The following is a 20611-nucleotide window of genomic DNA, read 5'->3' as shown; positions in this document are numbered from 1 at the left end:
GTGGCAGTAACGCACGAAAAATAACATTGCAAATTGTCGGCAATGAGGCGCGCGCGGGTGCAAGCGTACGCATCTGTGTGCGTGCATTACACACACAAATACAGTCTCTCACGCCCCGTCAGAGCGACGGGTATATTCAGCTTGAAATCTCAAAATTGACTTTTAGCTCAGCTCCCGTTTCGTCTTAATGCACTGTACAGGTATAGAATTTGAAAGAATAAGGAGTGCCTTTCCTGTAATTGGCCTGATTCCTACACTAGGCGATGCCTGTCCTGTAGGAAACCAGCTTACATCCGAGTTACAAATACATAGGCGCGAATTGGTACAGAAAGCAATGTATTTTACTTACTAATTGGTCAGCACAGATTGACATATGCTTACGTATATTGATCTTAGCAAATCTAAGCCTGCTGCATTACGTAAGTTTCTAAATACATAAATTAACTTCCGGACGCGGTTTGCTGTTGTATTGACGTGCTCTCGGAAGTCAAGTTTTTCGTCCACGACCACGCCAAGGTATCTGATATGGGGAGTTCTGCTGATACCTTCACAAGTGCATGGGAGTGACTGTTGGTCATGGTTTACGCAGCTATGTACTTTAATAGGAGGACACTGAGCAGGAGCCGAGGCTTTTGTTTTGTGAAAACACATGTATTTCGTTTTTGATAGATTAAGAGTCGGGAGGTTGTTGTGCAGCCATTCTGACACACATCTCATTCCGTTTTCCGCCGAGGTAAATGTCTGCTCCCAGGTGTTTCCGTGGAATATGATGGCCGTATCATCAGCGTAGCAGAATATATCCGCATTAGGGATGTAGGCATTAGCTAAGTCGTTTATATATATAATAAACAGAGCTGGTCCCAGTATGCTGCCCTGGGGGACACCGTAGCTTATTGGTAAGGGGTTGCTAATGTTTTGGTCGATAGAGTCCGGTCTGAGAGGTAGCTTCGAAACCACTCCAGTGCATTCCCTCTGATACCGTTAAGTTCCAGTTTCCTCAGAAGAATAGGAATGGAGACGGTGTCAAATGCCTTCATATTAGATTCATAATTGTTACATATTTGCCGTAACTTATTTTTAAAATGTGTTTTTCAATTAAAAGACACATCAAGATTGTTTACCTTATTTCTAATGCTAAAAAAACCGAACTATAGATCTAATTTTTTACCTCAATCATCCTGAATCCTTTCTTGGAATACTCCACCGGTTTCACTTATGAATTCCACTCTGTAGGCAGAAACCTCTCACAACGTTTGTAGGAAGTGAAAATATCCTTGGCATTAATGAGGTAGAGGTAGACATGTGAAGATTGTTTTCTATTCTTGTTAGGATAGGAGGGTAGCTCTTAATGGGACTTATGGGGGATATCGGAGGAATGTGCACAGGGAATAATAAAAAATGAAATAAAGAGAGCATCTCAGATAATTTCTATTAATATTCGTTGTCCGCGATGACATTAAAACACCATTCAATTATTGCGTTATATGGTCGAGCTTATACATATAATACAACTTCATAAACAAATAAATAAATTACAGTAGTTTCTTACAGAAAATAACACTGTATTATGTAAAAATAATTGCAAACAAAAATGCATTCTTATGCGGAGCCTTTAAGTTACTAAATTTTGTTAACCTAATCGAAATATCTAATATAAAATTTGATACTATAAAATAAATACTGCCTAAAAAGTTAAATCTCTTTTGTGTAAAAAACTTTAACGCAGTCTAAATGTTCCTTATTGAACCGTGCCTTGATTTTTGGTACAATATTCACTAGATCATCACAGCCTTTCATATAGATACAAGTAGCCGAGATCCTTTGGAGGGTTTTCTGAGAGAGCCACCTGCAATAAAACCATAAAATGTCATTACATAACACGCATTTAAAATTGGATCTTAAATAAAGAACACAAAGTTTAAATTTACGCATACATCATTCGATTTAGAGCAAAATATAACCTCTAGCTAGCTCTCTAACGGTCCGAATATTAGTACTATTAATTTCTTTCAATATTTTTTTTATCATTATGAATTGGAACAGAGTTGTTATAGTTTTATAAACAAATATTGTCGATTTTTGTTGTTTGGGCGCTAGAGATCTTATTAAAACTGCGTCGAAACGTTGGAAATTAAGGTAACAAAATAAATTCGCGATAGACTCGATATAATTATGTTTTAATATTTGTTCAAAACGCTAGAGATCTTATTTGAAGGTTTAGACACGTTTTATTAGAAAGTTGTCGCCGTACCTTATTGTCATTGAATATCACCCATCGTCCTTCGTGCAGTATGTGGCACACGTAGTGGCCGACCATCGTGGACGTGCCCATGTGCGAGATGAATGCCACCAGTTTGTACTCTGTAACAATGATAAAATTAATTAAATAAAAAATACCGACTTCAAAAAGGATATATTTCCCTACTCCCCCCCTCCTCCCCGTCAACAACGGATATGTTTGAAGTCGATGCCAAGGCAAATTTTACCCTGGTGTGGTTCGATAACTTCGATAAGAAAGAAAGAAAACTGTCCATTAGTTGTTTGGGGGTTTTATTTACTGTTGTTGTAACACTTAGCTTGGCCAGCTCTAGTATTGTACTCACTCTCGGGTCCGTCCCTGGCCTGCGGCTGGGGCGGGGCGGCGACGGCGGCGGGGAGGGGCGGGTCCCAGGCGTCGAGCTCGGCGGCGCGGCTGAAGATCCAGTCCACCGCGCGCCCCACGTCCCCCGCCGTCGCCGACAGCGCTTTAGCGGCCTGCGAGCGCGTGAAACCCATGTTCACGATCTGCTCTACGCTCGATTCGTCCAGGTTTGCTGTTGCTGCTGCTGAAAAAATCGAAGAAAATTAAGACTCGGGCCCTCTGAAAGATTTCGCGCGAGTAAAATATACTCAAGATAACCGTAATCAAGTAATCCCTGTCGAAACAGAATTTCAGACGTTTGCTAGCTGAATGTCAATATTAGCGAGCTTCTGGCCGAAGGGTGTGATATTTGTCAGGAACATGTGACGCAGAAAAAACTGTTATGTCGCGTAAATGATTTTTAGCATTTAAGATTGTTATTATTGTATGTACGAGTATGTTAATCTGTAAGGTGTATCTGTGACGTACTCATAGGGCCACTAGTTTTAACACATTCAACACCAAGAACCCGACTGTCGGGTACACTGTTCGTAGCGACTACGCGCTACATACGACGAAACCGTGGCTACGCGCTACGAGCGTAACCCGTAGCACTTAGTGGTATTGAATGTGTTAAATGGATGACTTTAGGTGCGTGTGTGTAATACATACCGGGAACGGGGGCACCCGGGGGCTCGAACTTGTTGGCGAAGTCCCAGTCGGTCATGTGCTCCATGAGCCAGTTCGACGCTGCCTCCATGCCAGAGTTGTTCGTGTAGTACAGGGCGCGCTTGCATGCCTCTAGAGGGAAGCCCATGTCCAACTGTAACATGAAATGTATGCAAATCAGTAAGCCGTAAAAGCAAATTAAAATATACTGAGGGCCAAAAGGGTCTTAGGCAAGTCAAATTGTATGTTTGTATTTAGAGTGACACAGCTTAAGTACTTGGGATATCTGTTGACTGATGAACTGAAATATGATGGAGAGGAAGCGCCTCTGCGCATTGTTAGTTCGAGTAAACATGCTAGCTTGCAGATTTTTGCTCTATGTACAGGTAGAGTTAAAACTACACTTTTTCATGGTTTAATGTACATCGCTATACACGTCAAGTCTGTGGGTTAATACGCTGGCAACACTAGAAGGCAAACGGGGAGTGTACCGACCAGCTGCGCCAGCAGGCCCTCGTCGTAGGCGGGCGGCGGCGCGTCGGGCGCGGCGTCGGGCAGCGCCGCCTCGCCGGGTTGGAGCCCGCGACCGCGCAGGCACGATAGGTCCATCTAAGGAAAAAGAAACCGGTTTAACTATTCTCCATATTATAATCTATTCGTATGTATGCTCGCGTGTGGACCCGGCTATTACGGTTTAGGGAAGTAAGTCTAGTTCTTACCTCCCACGGCATGTCAACTTCGACATCGAGCTTGGCTGGCGTCCAGTCCTCCTTGATGGTGAACTTCTTCAGCTGGATGAGCAGGTAGTCAGGGAACGTCGACAGGCGCGTGGTCCTACAATTTTACAAAGGCTTGTTAACCTTGTAGCTATTGTTATAGCTTACTAAACATTGTAAGTAACGTAGATTATAGTGCAAAAATAGTACATTATTGTCGAGGTTCGGAAGTAGCTACTTGCAGGCTGAGGATTCGTTTTAAACGGACGACCTTGGGAGTCCGTTTAATTGAATCCGAAGCCAGCAAGTAGCCTTCCAGCCGAGTCATATATAGTGCTTTTCTCAAAAATGGTGCAAGAAATATAAATATCATAGAAATATTTTACAAAAGCAACGTTCTTACGTATATATTTTCACAGAAAAAAGTAGAAACAATTGAAAAAATTAGCTTTGCCGCCTTTTTATTTTTTAAATAAAAAAATAGAAGTGTATTTTTCTGCCGAAAATACGCCAACCTATTTGAGACAGCTAAATAGTCGCGGTACTAATCATCTGTTTGGCTGTTTAATGGGCCTGTGCCTTCATTTGATATGGCCATTTCAACTTTTAAAAAGTTTGGAACTCGACAAATAATGGAATTTGTATGCAACATTGCAGTCCCAAAATCGAGACTGCAATGTTTTTAACTTTTTAATTTTTGACTGACCATAAACTACGCGCTTCGCGACGTATTTTTTAAACGGCAAAGTCGACTTTGCCGTCCATTTTTGAGAAAAATATGTTACCTTTGTCTTTTTTTAGTTGAAATCAAGAGTCACGAGAATGATTCAAAATAATATTTATGGTATTATATACTCAAACTGTCAAAACGGTGTTGTTTTAGTGAGAGGGCCAAAGACCTTTTTAAATCACTAGGTGTACACTTCAATTATATACCTAACCATGTAAGATAAAACAATAAGTCACATACTTATTGTCTTACCAGTAAAATATTTGTCAGTAGAAAAAGGCGCGAAATTTAAATTTTTTATGGGGGATCAACCTTTCACGCTTACTTTTTTTTAAATTTGTAGCCTTTTTCTACTGACCAAGTGGCTGTGCTAGAGTATTATGTTAAAACGACGTAAAAAGTGAATGAACGTCATATTTTTTTATTTGTACTTTTATTATTTATTCTACAACCTACTTTTTTATGGAGATGGGTAGTTACAATTTGGTGCCGTGACCAGGATTTTTTCATACAAATGGTAAGCAGTTGGTGTCTCAAACTCACTTGTAAGCTGTGACCTTCTGGTTGACAGCGCTGCTGAAGAACTGCTCGACCGTCTCCTCCCGCATGAAGCTGTCCAGGCACGCCGAGAACGGGATGTGCGGCCGGACTACGGTGGACGGGTCCCTGACAACAACCATATTATTTACCCTTTTCTTGATATTAAACTTCCAGTTCTAATAAGTGTCACGGCTAAACACTCCGTTTACATGGCCAGGAGAATTTGGCCTGCTTTATAGGAAAGGAAATGATATTATGTGACTGGTATTGTACCAACCACTATTATAGTGGGTCCAAGAGAGCCCCTTTTGGATATTGAGTCTATTTAAGTTGTACAACTCAATTTAAATGATGCACTCACAGGCGTTGGTTAGCAGCCTCAGCCGCGGCCCGCCGCGCCTCATACTCTCGGACTTGCTGCTGATTGGTCGCCTGCGCGAGTGGCACGGGCAGCGGTAAGTGGTGTTCGGGCCGAGACGTGTACCGGACGGCGCCGGACGCGCCGCATCGGATGCGTTCTTCAACCATGAACTGGAGGCAGTCGGCTGGGTTTGGCTTGTGTCGGCTGTTGCGCTGCGAATACATTAAATATTAAGGCCACAATTTATGGATATTATCGTAACTCAGCACAGAAACAATGAATCTTTCCATAAAATCAAATTTAATTTTTGCAACTGACAAGTTGCGACCGATCCTGGAATAAGCCCAACCTTACATAGTCGTTTGTCGTTTCTACAAACTTAAACTGGAGTTGACTCATGTCGATTCGATAAAATTTACTATTGAACTCTCACAGTCTATGCCCGGTATTACAAGCTGGTATCATGTCAATACCTCATTGTATTGACGCAGTAGATGAAGACAGAACTAAGTGTCAGGCGACGCCGGGTTGTATACAGTCTGTATCTACATGTTAACTACCTGTAACAGTGTCAATAGATGTAGATAGAACTCGTGAGCGTCCTGCTGCCGTTTGGACTGAAACTCGGGGTGGTCCTTGCCGACTAGGTTGCGGAACATGTGGCAGGCGACGCCGGGCTGGGTGCCGTCCGTGTCGCCGGGCTGCGAGTAGCGGCCGGAGACCAAACCGACGCCTAGTTTAGCGCTGAAATATATACAAGAATAGTAGTAGTATTGTACCATTGCCTACACTGTTAACTGTACATGGGCGAACCTTATGCTATTTGTAATAAGGTCCACCGATGTACAGTTAGGAGTGTTGCTGTTTGTACAAAAACAGGTTCACATAACAAAAGATTTTAAGAAACAATCCCCACTTTGGATATAGAAAAAAAGACGACTACATTTAGAATAAATGTAAATGTAAGTGTGGTTTAAATATGTAATGTCTACCAGTCTACCAGGTAGAAGAAAGACACCTCCAAGTTTTCAAAACTTTTTAAAAGTTCGCGTTTTTCTGTTTTGGCGGGGCGTAAATGCATAATGTCATTTTGTTTCTGGAAGCATTATCTTTCATTTGGGACGTAGTATATTCATGTGCGTACGCAGCATTTTTTAAGGGGTGGGGCAGAAATAGGGGAGGCTGGGTACGTTGTAACAGGGTACGGTTGAAACAGAAATTCTTAGCTTATGGTCAGAGACCAGTGTGGGGCAACTGCCCCATCGTGGGTACGCCTATGAGTATATTCGTATTTAATTATAAAGGCCCATTTACATGGTACGAGTTTCTCGCACGTTTTGGGGCGAGAAATCGTATGACATTATCGTATACAATAATCGTCAGGCGATTATCGTATAAAAATGTTTACACTCATGCGAGAAATAAAAACTCGACTACGATTATGTCATGCGATACTCGAACGGAGATTATCGCCAGGCGAAATAGTTTACACGGGGAGCTGCATTCTAGGGAGATATTTGCATACGATTTCTCGACTCGTCTAAACTGGTTCTCGTATGACATTTTTTCACGTACGTGCGAGTATCGTACGAATCGGTGCGAACCGATTTTCATACGAGTTTTACCTGTCAACTTATGTGATTAGTTACTAATCTTTTCACTATACTGTCAATATTCTTAATAAATATTTCTTGTTTCTCACATTATTATTAATTTTAATATATTTTAAGCTAACGAGTATTTTAATATTGGCTCTTGGCTGAAATAACGTGACGTTGATTTTAAGAAAAAATAAGTTGCCGGGAAACGACAACATATAAGTATACCTACACGGTGTTTCTGTGATATCTGATATCTGACTATACTCTGAGGGGTGAATACATATGTAGGTCATACAAAAAAACATTTACCTACTCCATGGGTAGGTTGTCATAAATTTCGAAGAGTCACATAATACGTCAATGTTTTCTATGGAAAAAGCAGATTTGTTTTTCGCGATTTCGGGGTTGGCTCCACACTGCACAGTAAACGCTGTTCAGTATGACCTACATAATTCACCCCTCAGAGTACCTATGGTCAAACATCACAAAAGACACTGTATGAAACGAAAATAGTTATTTGTACAACAAGTGATCAAAGTTTGATATTTCTTCGAGTGCTTATTTTGAGTCCCGTGCAAGCGAAAGATTCTATGATAGATTCACGAGCATAGCGAGTGAATCTAATTTAGAATCTTGAGCGTAGTAAGGGATTCAAAAGCGCACGAGATGTAAATAACTTTGATCTCGTGTAGTACACAAAATTTTTCACCCTAAGCAGTGAGAACATACCTAGAGGGACAGAGATAATAGAACCCAAGTATATCGAACTTGTATTAGACCCCGCATGTTGAAATGACATTTGACTATAAAGGTCACTTGAATGTCATTTTGGCTCACCGAGTGAGACAAAATGACTCAGTGAGCAAAATCGCATTTTGCTCACTGTTTTTAAGAAGCAAAGTACCCTTGTTCGAGCTGCTGAGGTGAAAATATTGTTGTGCGTTTTGGCTATTAATAAAACATTTAAAATGTCCCAAAAACGCATAAAATTGGGACTCCAACAAACATGAACTCGAAAATCTCGAAATACGATTCTCGCATTAAAATTTTGTTTACACGGAGACATCCAATCATCAAAGGCGAGGCGATTATCGCTCCTTCTAGTACGATATCGTATGTTTAGTTTACATGATACTATATTTTTTCTCGTGCTACGATAATCGTGCGTTCGAGGCGAGAAACTCGCACCATGTAAATGGGCCTTAAGAATTCCTCACGTCTGTACGTTGAAGTCGTTGACGGGGTCGTCGGGGAAGGAGGCGAAGATCTCGGGCGCGCCCTCCACGAAGCGCCGCACGAAGTCCGGCATGCGGAATATCACCTGCCACACGACACGTTCACACACATACTTTATTGCACAAAACAAGTAGCAGAGTAGAGATACCTCAGGCTAGGTTCACGCGCTCTGCTTCTTCATTTATTTATAGGATGTACCCAAAACCTTCTGTTTTGTCGGCGGCGAAATTGTTGTCGCAATCGATACCAATATAAAAATAAAATGAAGCGTGGATCCGTCACTGACGTCCGCTCACTGTGATAACTGCGTGAAAACTGTGGCTATTCGTTTTTACACGAATGAAAATCTACCTTGTGAACACCCGATTAGTTGTACATTTAAAAACGTGCATAACATTGCCGTGTGAACCTAGGGCACCCTTATAATAAAATGACGGGCGATTTGGAGCGCGCTGCAAGATCACGACAAGTGGAAAATTCGATTGCGAGTCTTATGTGATGTAATGAAAGATAACTGGAAAATATCATCACCATCGTGAGTAATCCTGAGACACCTGTTTGAAATATCACCGTATTTAATAATTATTTCGCTTAAAATTGAGTTTTTTCTTCGCAAGTGTTATGAAAAACATTGTGTGTAACTCCGGGGGTAAGAATAATGTAAACTCGAGTCTTTAATTCCCTCCAGTCGGGAATTATAGACCTCGTTTACAAATTATCACTTACCCCCATCGTTGCACAATGTACTACTGTTCTTGTTCTTTCTAGACCTTGTAAAAAGGTGGCCCGTTAAACTACGATGGTGATGGTACATTCTTCTGCCAGAGGAGTTGCCCAGGTTACTCAGTCCAGTGAGCAGAGTCTATGAAAAGGTACAAGAAACTGCCTGACTCCTGAGTGTTCCAAAATTATTAATTTGAGTGTTGTCAACTTATCACTCACCTCCTTTACACAACACACGCACACCTGCTGTCTACAATTAGTAATAATAAGCATAGATGTCAATTTTTACTAGACCTAAACTGTGTTTTTTCTCTTGTATTTTTTTTTACATTACATATATTTTTTTTTTACATTTCTCTTGTATAGATTAAGCCTTTTTATTTTTATTTAATACTTTAAGCTATATGTAATGTATTACTTAGTACAAATCCAAAACTTCAGCATAGGAAGATATTTAAGCTATTGAAAATTGGAATGTTTATACTGGCTTACGAGACAGGCAGCCTAGTGTGGCGGTCATAGGTTAAGTAAACCATTATGTATTCTTTCTGGTAAATAAACTATTTTTATTTTTTTTTACCTGCAGAACACTGTTGATGTAACAAGAGTTGCCCAGGTTGCTCAATCCGGTGAGCGAGGGTCCATGGAGAGGCTGCAAGGAACTGCCGGACTCCTGGAGAGTGTTCCATTCACCAGTACGCTGGTTCAGCTCAAGTTCCAGCTCCACCATGGATTTGTCGGTCTGCAGAAAAAAAGCTGTATCTCAGGAATAGTTGAAAAACTGAATTTCTAAGCGCTTGCACCATCCCACTAACCCGGGGTAACCGGTTAAACCATTAACCCAGTGTCAAATTGTACTGGTAACCATGGTAACTTCAGGTTTAACCGGTTAACCCCTGGTTAGTGAAGCTGGCAGATGCAAGTTGCCCTATAAAGTTGTTGCCGAAAAGAAAGAAAGAGCGTAAAGGTGCTGTTGGTTGTTTTAAGATTCATTGATTGTACCAATGTAGATGGTGCTGGTATCATTCTGTCTGTATAAAATATAACTATGTAAAGTGTCATTCTATGGAACTTGCTAACTATGTAAACAAGATACACTAGTAAATTCATCATTCAGAGACAATTTCAATATGGCGGTTTGTTTATACCATACATAGTTAGCAAGTTCCATAGAATGACACTTAATGTCAAAAGTTGATGTTTGATATTTCCACAAAACATGATGGAAGCCCCATAAGGAAAGCCTTGGGGTCAGCTTAGGGTAGTATTCCACCTGTCTAATTTCTTTGTCCAATGTGTATTTTGTCTCACATTAGGTTAATGAGAGAGTGAGACGCAATGACATTGAACAGATGGCATACCACCCTTATCTGAAAGTTATGTTCAGCAACAAACAGACGAAACCTTTGTTTTTATAACTAAGATACCAATCATAGTGTAGACTTATTTGCAAGATGCAAACCTAGCGTAGATTCTATATGACTAATAGAGAATAGATTCTATGATTCTATGATAGGTTGGCTAAGAATACCTTTTGCAGTTGTGCCGAAGTGCTGAGATGGTCGGCCAGATACGGGTCTTAAACCAAATCGTCCGCTGCGTAAGAGAAGACGTCGCCCTTGTCGGCGGTAATAGTGCCCTTGACAGCTAGCGGGCAACAGCGGCGTATGAGCGAGACAGCCATGCATGGATATAGCGTCCCGCTCGCACACAGAGGGATAACTAAATACCTTCTGCAGTTGTTGCACGTCGATACCGAAGTGTTTGAGATGGTCGGCCAGATACGGGTCTTAAACCATATCGTCCGCTGCGTAAGAGTAGACGTCGCCCTTGTCGGCGGTAATAGTGCCCTTGACAGCTAGCGGGCAACACCGGCGTATGAGCGAGACAGCCATGCATGGATATAGCGTCCCGCTCGCACTAAATACCTCGCTAACTAAATACCTTCTGCAGTTGTTGCACGTTGATACCGAAGTGTTTGAGATGGTCGGCCAGATACGGGTCTTCTACCATATCGTCCTCTGCGTAAGAGAACACATCGCCCTTATCGGCGGTAATAGTGCCCTTGACGGCTAGCGGGCAACACCGGCGTGTGAGCGAGACAGCCATGTATATAGCGTCCCGCTCGCACACAGAGGGATAATTAAATACCTTCTGCAGTTGTTGCACGTTGATGCCGAAGTGTTTGAGGAGATCGGCTAGTAAGGGTCTTCAACCATATCGTCCTCCGCGTATGAGAACACATCGCCCTTGTCGGCGGTCATAGTGCCCTTGACGGCTAGCGGGCAACACCGGCGTATAAGCGAGACAGCCATGCATGTATATAGCGTCCCGCTCGCACACAGAGGGATAATTAGATACCTTCTGCAGCTGCTGAACGTTGATGCCAAAGTGTTTGAGATGGTCGGCCAGATACGGGTCCTCAACCATATCGTCCTCTGCGTAAGAGAACACGTCGCCCTTGTCGGCGGTAATAGTGCCCTTGACAGTTAGCGGGCAACACCGGCGTATGAGCGAGACAGACATGCATGGATATAGCGTCCCGCTCGCACACAGAGGGATAATTAAATACCTTCTGCAGTTGCTGAACGTTGATGCCGAAGTGTTTGAGATGGTCGGCTAGATACGGGTCCTCGACCATATCGTCCTCTGCGTAAGAGAACACGTCGCCCTTGTTGGCGGTAATAGTGCCCTTGACGGCTAGCGGGCAACACCGGCGTATAAGCGAGACAGCCATGCATGTATATAGCGTCCTCGCACACAGAGGGATAATTAAATACCTTCTGCAGTTGCTGCACGTTGATGCCGAAGTGTTTGAGGTGGTCGGCCAGATACGGGTCTTCTACCATATCGTCCTCCGCGTAAGAAAAGACGTCGCCCTTGCCCTCGGCGGTGATGGTGCCCAGCTTTACCGCCAGCGGGTATCCAGTTTCGCGGTAGTGTTCGACCTGAGAAAAACAATGTTAAAAAGATGACATGAGAAAAAGGGATTAAATTAATTGAATAACCAACAAAATTACAGCATCATCCTATAATGAGGAAATATATCTAAGGGTACCACCTTCCAATTTCTTTGTCCAATGTCATTGCATCTCACACTCTCATTTAAGCAAAATGTGAGACAAAATACACCTACTGTAAATGGAATACCAAAATGTCGGTAGTAATGTTGTTAGGGTGGTTTACATATAATAATATTCAATTCACACGAAAGTCCCCTTTGTGAGTGTTGATAACTAACCTGAAATTAATCCAAATCAGTGTTGCAGCTTCTCAAGTTCTTAGTCGTGATGGCGTCTTACGCATATACAACATATGCACACAAATAACAGTTACCCTTTCATCAGATTCCAACACAGACAAGACATCCTCCAGACTGCGCATAGTAGCGCTACACCCTCTGCCACAAAAATACGGTAGTTTTACTCCATTTTCGAGTCAAAGTGTCTTTGTGTGACGCCCGTGTCTTTGAACGGACCAATCACGGCACGGGACTCGCTCACCTCGTCCCCCGCACTCCAGTATTTTTGGCAGCATCGGTTTCATGAAATAATTGCTCTAAACTCCGTCTAGTCTACAGGATTCCTAGTCTATGGATTCCAACCCGTCATGCAGGTGAAATGTTATGAGATGTCTGTCTGTCTGTAGCGAGGAAATTCAGGGACTTCTTTCCCTCTTTTTGGTATTAGAAGTTCACTGTAATGATCTTACCGCGTGCTCGTTGCCCCCGGAGCCGTCGAAGAAGCGCCGGCCGCAGAGCACCGCGCCGTCGGTCAGGTTGAGCCACAGGTTGGTGGTCAGCTCACACTTGGCGCACTTCCAGCCGCTAGGCGGGATTTTCACGCCGTTGTCCAGCTGCTTTAGGCTCACGGCGTGTCTGAAAGCAATACAAATAAATTTCCGAAAAACTACCCAACCCAGGTACTTGCTCCCTAGCGTCATCCTGTTGAGGAGAGGCTTTTCTAAAGGGCTTATTTCTCTAACACCATACAAATATAAGTCCTTTTGAAAAGGCACTCCTTATAGTTCGTTTTTTTAGCATTAGAAAGAACTTGAAAGAAGGTAAGCGATCTTGACATGTCTTTTAATTGAAAAACGCTTTTTAAAAATCAATAACTATTACTTATGAAAGCAGAAGAATATAAATGAACGTAATAGATTCATAATTGTTACATATTTGCCGTAACTTATTTTTAAAATGTGTTTTTCAATTAAAAGACACATCAAGATTGTTTACCTTATTTCTAATGCTAAAAAAAACGAGCTATAGTTATTTGACTATTCATAAAACAGTCTCTACAACGCATATTAAGATAGCCTGCGTGAAAGGTATCATCTCGTTATGTCGTGAACGTCAAGTCATGAAATGTCAATGTTAAGCTTTCGATTTAAGCTACAAGGTGGCAACTCTCCTTCGCGCACGGTTCCACGCCACACGACACGGTCTAATTTAGTATTGTGTCAGATTGTGAGTGTGCATTGTAACACACTCACAATTTTGCAAATATTTGAATTTGTCTCGTGAACTTACACGGATACTTCGCGCGCCTCGCCGTCCCAAGTGCCTGCGAGCGCGTTCATCTCAGCTATCTTGAAGGGCGACTCCGCATCTATGACGGCTTGGACTGATTTTTTCACCTGCAACAATAGCATTTGTCACTACTATTAAAAACTTAGTCGCCTACCCCGGTAAAACTTTGCAAACCTTTGTTCAATTTTGCTTACTTTGAAACAACCAAAAATATCAAAATGATGGATAAAAACAACTGATTATATTGATTATCAACGGCTTGTTAGATTTCACTGATATTTAATTTTGTGAATAATGCCACTAGTATTAAGGCCTGGCCAAACATACAGCGCGACGCAGCGCCGCGTCCGCGCCGCGACGCGATGCCTGTTCAAACAGGGCGCGCGCGTATTGCGCCGGCCTCAAGCTCTCAACTCGCCCTCATCGCGCGGGCGAACGCGGCGCGGCCGCGCGGGAACGCGGCGCACCGCTCGCTGCCTAACGTTCGATCCGACTGATGTGACCTTGCGCGACGCGGCGGGCCGCCGCGTCCGCGCGGCGCAGCGCTGCGCACGCGCCGCGTGGACGCAAGGGGCCGCGCGGCGCGGGGCGCGACAGAAGCGGGGCGTGATACCGGCGGGACGCAGTCTGTTTGACGTCGGTAACCTGTTAGCATGTGCCGCGGTCGCGCGGCGCGGACGCGGCGCTGCGTCGCGCTGTGTGTTTGACCAGGCCTTTAGGTACACCAATAGAAACTTATTACTTTCTCAAGGTACACACACAGTACAAGAACTTTCCCATTCTACATTGTAGTATGGGCAAGCCAATCAATGCCGCTTAACCTTTTCGACGCCCTGTCAAACACAAAAGCTGCACTCGGACGCCACTGAAATTGGACTTTATGCATATGCACGTAGGTCTATGTTGCTCTGTGGTCTGTGACCGATTAATCCGTCTTTGGCGTTGGACCTGCGGTGCGGATATATCGGTCGTTGGCGTCCAAAAGGTTAATCAATGAATCTAAAGACACACTAATGTAAGGGTTGATTTAGACGCATGCGATTATAGTTACATTGCGGACTATTGGGTTACTTCCAATTCAGCCCACTAACAGCCGGAGGTCGTCGCAAACAGCCAAGGAGACTGCAGGTCTTTATCAGCCGCATTAATGAACTTATTAATTTACAATTTTGAAATATGTTTTCCCAAAAAAATATCAAAACAGAGTTTTAATAAATGTCCTTGGATTGATATAGAAATATTGAATCTTAAACTTCTTATTCACGACATAGCCGATTTAAAAGAAAAATTTCCTCTTGACACGCATATTGCCGATCGGTGTTGCACCTTAACATCTAAATATAACGCTATGTTAAAACGTAAACGTACTGAGTATTACAGCGAACTTATAAGTAATGCCTCTAATAAATGTAAAAGTATGTGGGGAGTTATTAACAAAGAGCTGGGTCGTAAGTGCCGCGAACGTATGGACTACACGGAAATCGTAAGGGACGATCACGGGCTTAAATTTACATCGAAAAAACTCGCGGTCGACGCACTAAATGCGGAATTTATAACAGCTGCTACTAAGTGCGGTGCGCCCGCGCCCGATACTGACTACTCGATGTCAGCAATATCGAGCAATATTGCCGAATGTGATCGCTCCTTGAGATTTAAACCTTTCTCGCCTAACGAAGTGGAGTCCATACTTCGCATACACATTGCTCCAAAAAACAGCACTGATATTTACGAAATATCAGCCAGCATTCTTCAGTACGTGGGCCCAGCGCTGTCCTATGTACTTACAGAGTTATATAATACCTGTATTCGTCAAGCTGTAATACCAGTAAGCCTAAAAAAGGTAAAAGTCACTCCGCTATACAAAGGAAAAGGCTCCAAAGCGGCCCTAAACTCGTACCGCCCCATATCGCTGGTACCCGCCATCAGTAAATTATTAGAAGTCGGGCTTAACAATAGACTATTATCGTTCTGGATACCACAATTTACCTTGTCAGATAGACAATTCGCATACCGTCACGGGCGCTCGACTACCGACCTGGTGCGCGAGGTGGTGTGGGACGTGTTGAGCGCGCGAGAGGCCGCGCTGCAGGTGGCTGTGGTGTGCTGCGACCTCTCGCGCGCGTTCGATATCGCGCGCAAACTAGGGCACTACGGTGTTCGTGGGCCTGCACTAGCATTACTTATGTCTTTTATGTCCGATAGATGCCAAGTGGTCGTAGGTGATGGCGGTCGCGTTCGGTCGGAGGAAATGAAATGCCTACTCGGGGTACCTCAAGGCTCGTGCCTCTCGAATACCCTATTCAGCATTCTCCTCAATGACCTCCCACAGGTCATAAAAGGCCCCAACATTTACATGTATGCTGATGACGTGACAGCTGTCGTCACAGGCGCATCCCACGAACAATTGGAGACAAACGTCAACAGTACCCTTCACCAACTGAGCCAATGGTTTAACGCGAACGGGTTGGCCCTCAACAAAAGCAAGACTTTTTGGATGAAATTTAGGCTTAACGGTCACGTGATCCAACCATCGACGGTGTGCGCCGGTGACGACGCTGTCCAGCAGGTAACCGACACAAAACTTTTGGGTTTCACTATAGACAGCGGGCTACGGTGGGACGCGCATATCGACCAGCTGTGCGCCAAGCTGGGGAGCGCGTGCTACGCGCTGAAGCGCCTCGCTAGTACTGCGACCAGAGATGTCGTCAGGAGCTGCTACTTTGCCACAGTACACGCGTATATCACGTACGGTACCGAACTTTGGGCTACAGCAGCAGACTGGCATAGAGTATTTGTACTCCAGAAGCGAGCTGTTCGGGCAATAGCAGGGGTCCCTGACGATGTCTCTGCTCGCGAGTACTTTCGACAATTTAGCATACTGACACTTCCATCTTTATTAATCCAAAATGTGGCAATATTTACGCACAATAATAGCAAAGAGTTTGCAACTAAATCAGCTAATACAAAATATAGTCTGCGTAGCAATAAAAACGCAGGACAGCTTGCCTCCGTGCCCCACAAGCTCGCGAAATCAAAACGGTCAGTCTACGTCCTCGGCCCTCTAATATACAGTAAGCTACCGGTCAGTATCAGGGATGCACCTTCCTCACATGTATTTAAAAATAAACTTAAAAAATGGCTCCTGCAGGCGCAATTTTATGATATAAATGAATTAGTAAATAATAAATAAATGTATGGAATATATTATTATGTACAAAATGTAATATCTACATTAATGTTGATGCTATTTATACACTAATAATGATATGTTAGCTTGATATAATGCTTTAAATGCAAATTTACAAACCGACTTGTAACGATGTTACTAATAAATATTTTATTTTCTTTTCTTTTCTTTTCTTTTCTAATCAAATACCGTAATGTAATGAAACTCGCATGCGAGTTCTCGCACCATCTAAGCCTTAAGTGATGAGTTTACTCACCTGTTCAGGCAGTGTAGGATCTGGCCACGGGAATGTATGGAAACCAGGCAGCACTACCACATTGTAGTGGTCAGTGTAGGTGAATTTCGGCTTGTTGCACGTGGGGTCGAAACCACCCTCCACGCCTATAGCCAGTCGGGTGATCTTCTTCTCTGGACCGTCACCGGTTTGCTCTGGCTCTGGCACCTAAGAAAAATACTTGTTGAAACTGCGTTTAAGGGTGGTATTCAACATATCAAATTATTTTGTCCATTGTGTATTGCGTCTCACATTTTGCTTTAACAAGAGAGTGAGACGCACTGACATTGGACTGACAGTGACCCAAAATGAGCCAACATAGTAAGTATTATAAATTTAGCTTTAGTCACAAGAACCCACTACTGAATAGGCGCCCCCATACAATAGAAGTTACAATCTCATGAATCTCATTATAAAATGACATGGCACAATAACATAAAGCTTGGCACAATGCGTATATGTAAGTAGGTATATTATTGACATTAATTTATTGTCATCAGATTTGCTAAAATTTAAGTGAAGACTCTGGGAAGTGGTTCAAATTTAAGTTACAAAATTCGCATCAAATATCATCATTTCCGCCTTTTACCTCGAGTTAGCAACTTGTGATGCTAGAGTTAAGTAATAGTGTGTAAGGACCAGTCCTTACACATAAGTACCAGTACTTACAGGTATCTTCTCCCGGTGAATGTGCAGGAAGACAGCATTGCCTGTCTTCTGGAAGTACTGCTCCACATAGTTGCGGCCGAAGCCCAGGAACGACACCAGTGACACATACAGACCAGTCTCTGACTCCTGCAAGGTAAACAATAGGATGTTTACAGTGACGGCGAATCTAAAAAAATCTTGAGAGGTAGATTTAACTTTCTTATTTCTTTAATCAGAGACTTTTATAAGTTTAATATTAGTAATGGCAAATACAATCAAAACTGTTTATAACAACATTCATATTGCACCTTGACACAACCACGTAATTTCGATGTTATACAGGTTGGCGAAAAAATAAGTGAATTCCCGTTGCCAGGGACGTTTTGGGATTATACTGAGCAACTTTTACTATGGGACCAACCCCATCATCGCGAAAAAAAATTTATATCCCTCCCATAGAAAATAGACCAGCCAAAATGTATGAAACAGCGAAATTATTTTTCGCGATATCGAGGTTGGTCCCATAGTAAAAGTTGCTCAGTATAATCCCAAAACCTCTCTGGCAACAGGTATGCACTTATTTTTTAGCCTCCCTGTATAGAGTTCATTGTGATTATTATTATTAATTTTGTTATAAATCTTCAAATTTACACTTCAACCTAACTTTTCCACCTTGATAAAGTTCATATCCTATGTAAATTTTAAAAATATGCATTACTATATTGACTTTTAACCACACATAAATGTTATCACTATCTTTTTTACTGTTTACAGTTCCAGCCCCTATACTTTGCACACTGATAACATCCACACTACATCATGTGGGTACACATTTCACTACAAACTCTACACAAAGCAACAATGTTCCAATCCACCGACTTATACTTAGGAACTTTCTTAATCCTAAGTGGATTCTCACTAAGTTTGCTCAACTTGAAAAAAGTGGTTAAGGAACGAAACAAGTTTTCAACTGTGCTCTTATCGGAAAATGTTATTTTAACATGCATTGGAATCTCTTTTATAGTGAGAGCAGTTTACAATTTGAGACCGGCAAATGTATCTATGTCTGACATGGAACTACGGACGGCAGAAATTATTTTAATTGGTAATGAAGCATCTTGTGGGTATTGGACTGTTTTTATGAGTTTCGGACCATTGGTCATACCTTTTGTCAATGGATTTCTAAGCCTTGTCATTGATAACTACATGCATTACAAGAAGTTGATGGAAATGAAGAGAAGAGATGATGAAAATATTGTCCAGGAAATAAATTTGGAATCTCGGCAGATTGATAGTGTGAGGGTAAAAGTTCTAAGTTTCTGGAAGAAGTATTTTTCATCTTTTGTGATTGTTATACAGTGGATAATACCTGTCCTGCTCACACTTTTTATGTATCCAATGGGGGTTAAGCAGGTGACAATGAAAAGGGATTTACGTTATAGTGACACTTGTATGGCAATGATGGAGGTTACTAACAGTTCATGCTTGGTACCTTCAGACAACTTTACCTTAGAGCTCCGGAAATATTTTAACCCTAAAGACTATGTTAAAGTGTATGATAATGTAGAGACTAAAGACAATTTAACAGTTATTAACTCTGTAATAGAGAATGTTTATAAAATTGTGAATAATTACACTAACTTCAACATGAATGTGACAAGTGCTCCATTGTATCGGAAATCAAAATTAAGTAAGACATGCATGAAAATTTGTTACATAGAATCTAAGAATATGCTTCTATATATGTTTATTTTAGCTATAGTCAGTTTCTTTGTTCCTGTAATGATTTCAGTATATATTTTAAGTAAAATACATGTTCTGGATGTGAAGAAATCGAAATATACATTAGCTAGCAGAGAGCTGTTGTATAACATCTTATTCTGGAGTCCAGTTTTGTTTGATAGCTACGTCTCCCAGCTATTTTGCACGGATTCCACGGACGGCGTGAAGACATCATTGTTTAATGTTATTGCTAATGTATATCAGACTGTTAAGAACTTCATGAACACTAAGTATTTTAATGAGAATACTGTAGTGCCTACCTAGTTATTTCTAACGCTTTTTGTAACTGATAAATATATAAATGGCAGGACTGGATTTAAATTACGAATTATGTTTAATTCGGATTAACTATTTAAATCACAATGCAACTGAACGTGCCGTCTTATCGAAATGGAAGAATTAAGAGCACAATCAAACAAAAACAATGGTGAGGTTATAATATTAAAAAATGCAACTCACTGGATTATCGAAGGAATACACGCATTCATCCTTATAAATCAATTGCCCGGGGGCCGGTATCTTGATCTTAGAAAGATGTGGCGTTAATAAATCTATTGACGCCATGATTAATATCAATTAATAAGAATTTTAAATTGAATTTTTGCAATCGAAATGTCCCCCGGCGTCCGTCCGTCGCACCAAAAATAGTAAAGTGATGTGATAATAAAATATCGATTATCGAAATACCATAAGATACTCCGATAAAGTCTAATATCCGTCTTAATTTAGGTATTATTAGTGTAGTAACTTAAAAAAAATTAAGCGTAAATTGTTCCAATTCGTAAACAAATTAATGACAAAATAAATGAATCTAAAACTACCTATGTTTCACTTTGATTAACAAGTGATCAAGTGTCCAAATCTCGATATAATTTAACGTACTCCCCGTGGACATCACTATTTCATATGACGTTTGAATTAAAAATGTTGCCACTAAAAAAAACTCGTTTTTTTTTAAGGCTTCCACAGACTTTGCAACATGCTAGTAACAAA

At 41.8% G+C, this 20611-nt stretch overlaps 2 protein-coding genes across 3 annotated transcripts in view; one reads left to right on the top strand and one right to left on the bottom strand.

Moving 5' to 3' along the window:
• The window catches only part of LOC134796233 (large ribosomal subunit protein mL66), a 137520-nt gene that overhangs the window by 5771 nt on the left and 111138 nt on the right, over nt 1-20611 (top strand). The window lies entirely within an intron of this gene.
• Nucleotides 1413-20278, bottom strand: LOC134796194 (ubiquitin carboxyl-terminal hydrolase 5). 2 transcript variants are annotated; one of them, XM_063768213.1, is made up of 17 exons: nt 20078-20278; nt 17858-17983; nt 17171-17356; nt 13728-13834; nt 12908-13073; nt 11977-12144; nt 9777-9938; nt 8455-8558; nt 6197-6380; nt 5637-5848; nt 5279-5401; nt 4009-4123; nt 3785-3898; nt 3293-3443; nt 2604-2825; nt 2252-2361; nt 1413-1846 (listed from the first exon to the last, which is right to left on the bottom strand). In XM_063768213.1, the coding sequence occupies exons 1-17, from the start codon at nt 20180-20182 to the stop codon at nt 1784-1786; spliced, it is 2418 nt and encodes an 805-aa protein (XP_063624283.1). In that variant the 5' UTR covers nt 20183-20278; the 3' UTR covers nt 1413-1783. The 2 variants fall into 2 exon arrangements, with proteins under 2 accessions (XP_063624283.1, XP_063624284.1); XM_063768214.1 differs by having other exon boundaries at nt 2604-2822.

The sequence above is a fragment of the Cydia splendana genome, chromosome 13 (genome assembly GCF_910591565.1).
Source record: "Cydia splendana chromosome 13, ilCydSple1.2, whole genome shotgun sequence".
NCBI classification, from domain to species: domain Eukaryota; kingdom Metazoa; phylum Arthropoda; class Insecta; order Lepidoptera; family Tortricidae; genus Cydia; species Cydia splendana.
The sequence above is the reverse complement of the archived record's forward strand: the minus strand, read 5'-3'. Positions and strand labels throughout refer to the sequence as shown.

What these genes read in the sequence shown, in the direction of transcription:
- LOC134796194 (XM_063768213.1), bottom strand. Translation starts at nt 20,182, where the DNA reads ATGGCGTCAATAGATTTATTAACGCCACATCTTTCTAAGATCAAGATA. An exon ending in GAGGCTGCTAACCAACGCCT is followed by an intron (nt 5,402 to 5,636) that starts GTGAGTGCATCA and finishes GGTTGTTGTCAG; the next exon opens with GGACCCGTCCACCGTAGTCC. An exon ending in AAGTTGACATGCCGTGGGAG is followed by an intron (nt 3,899 to 4,008) that starts GTAAGAACTAGA and finishes CTTTTTCCTTAG; the next exon opens with ATGGACCTATCGTGCCTGCG.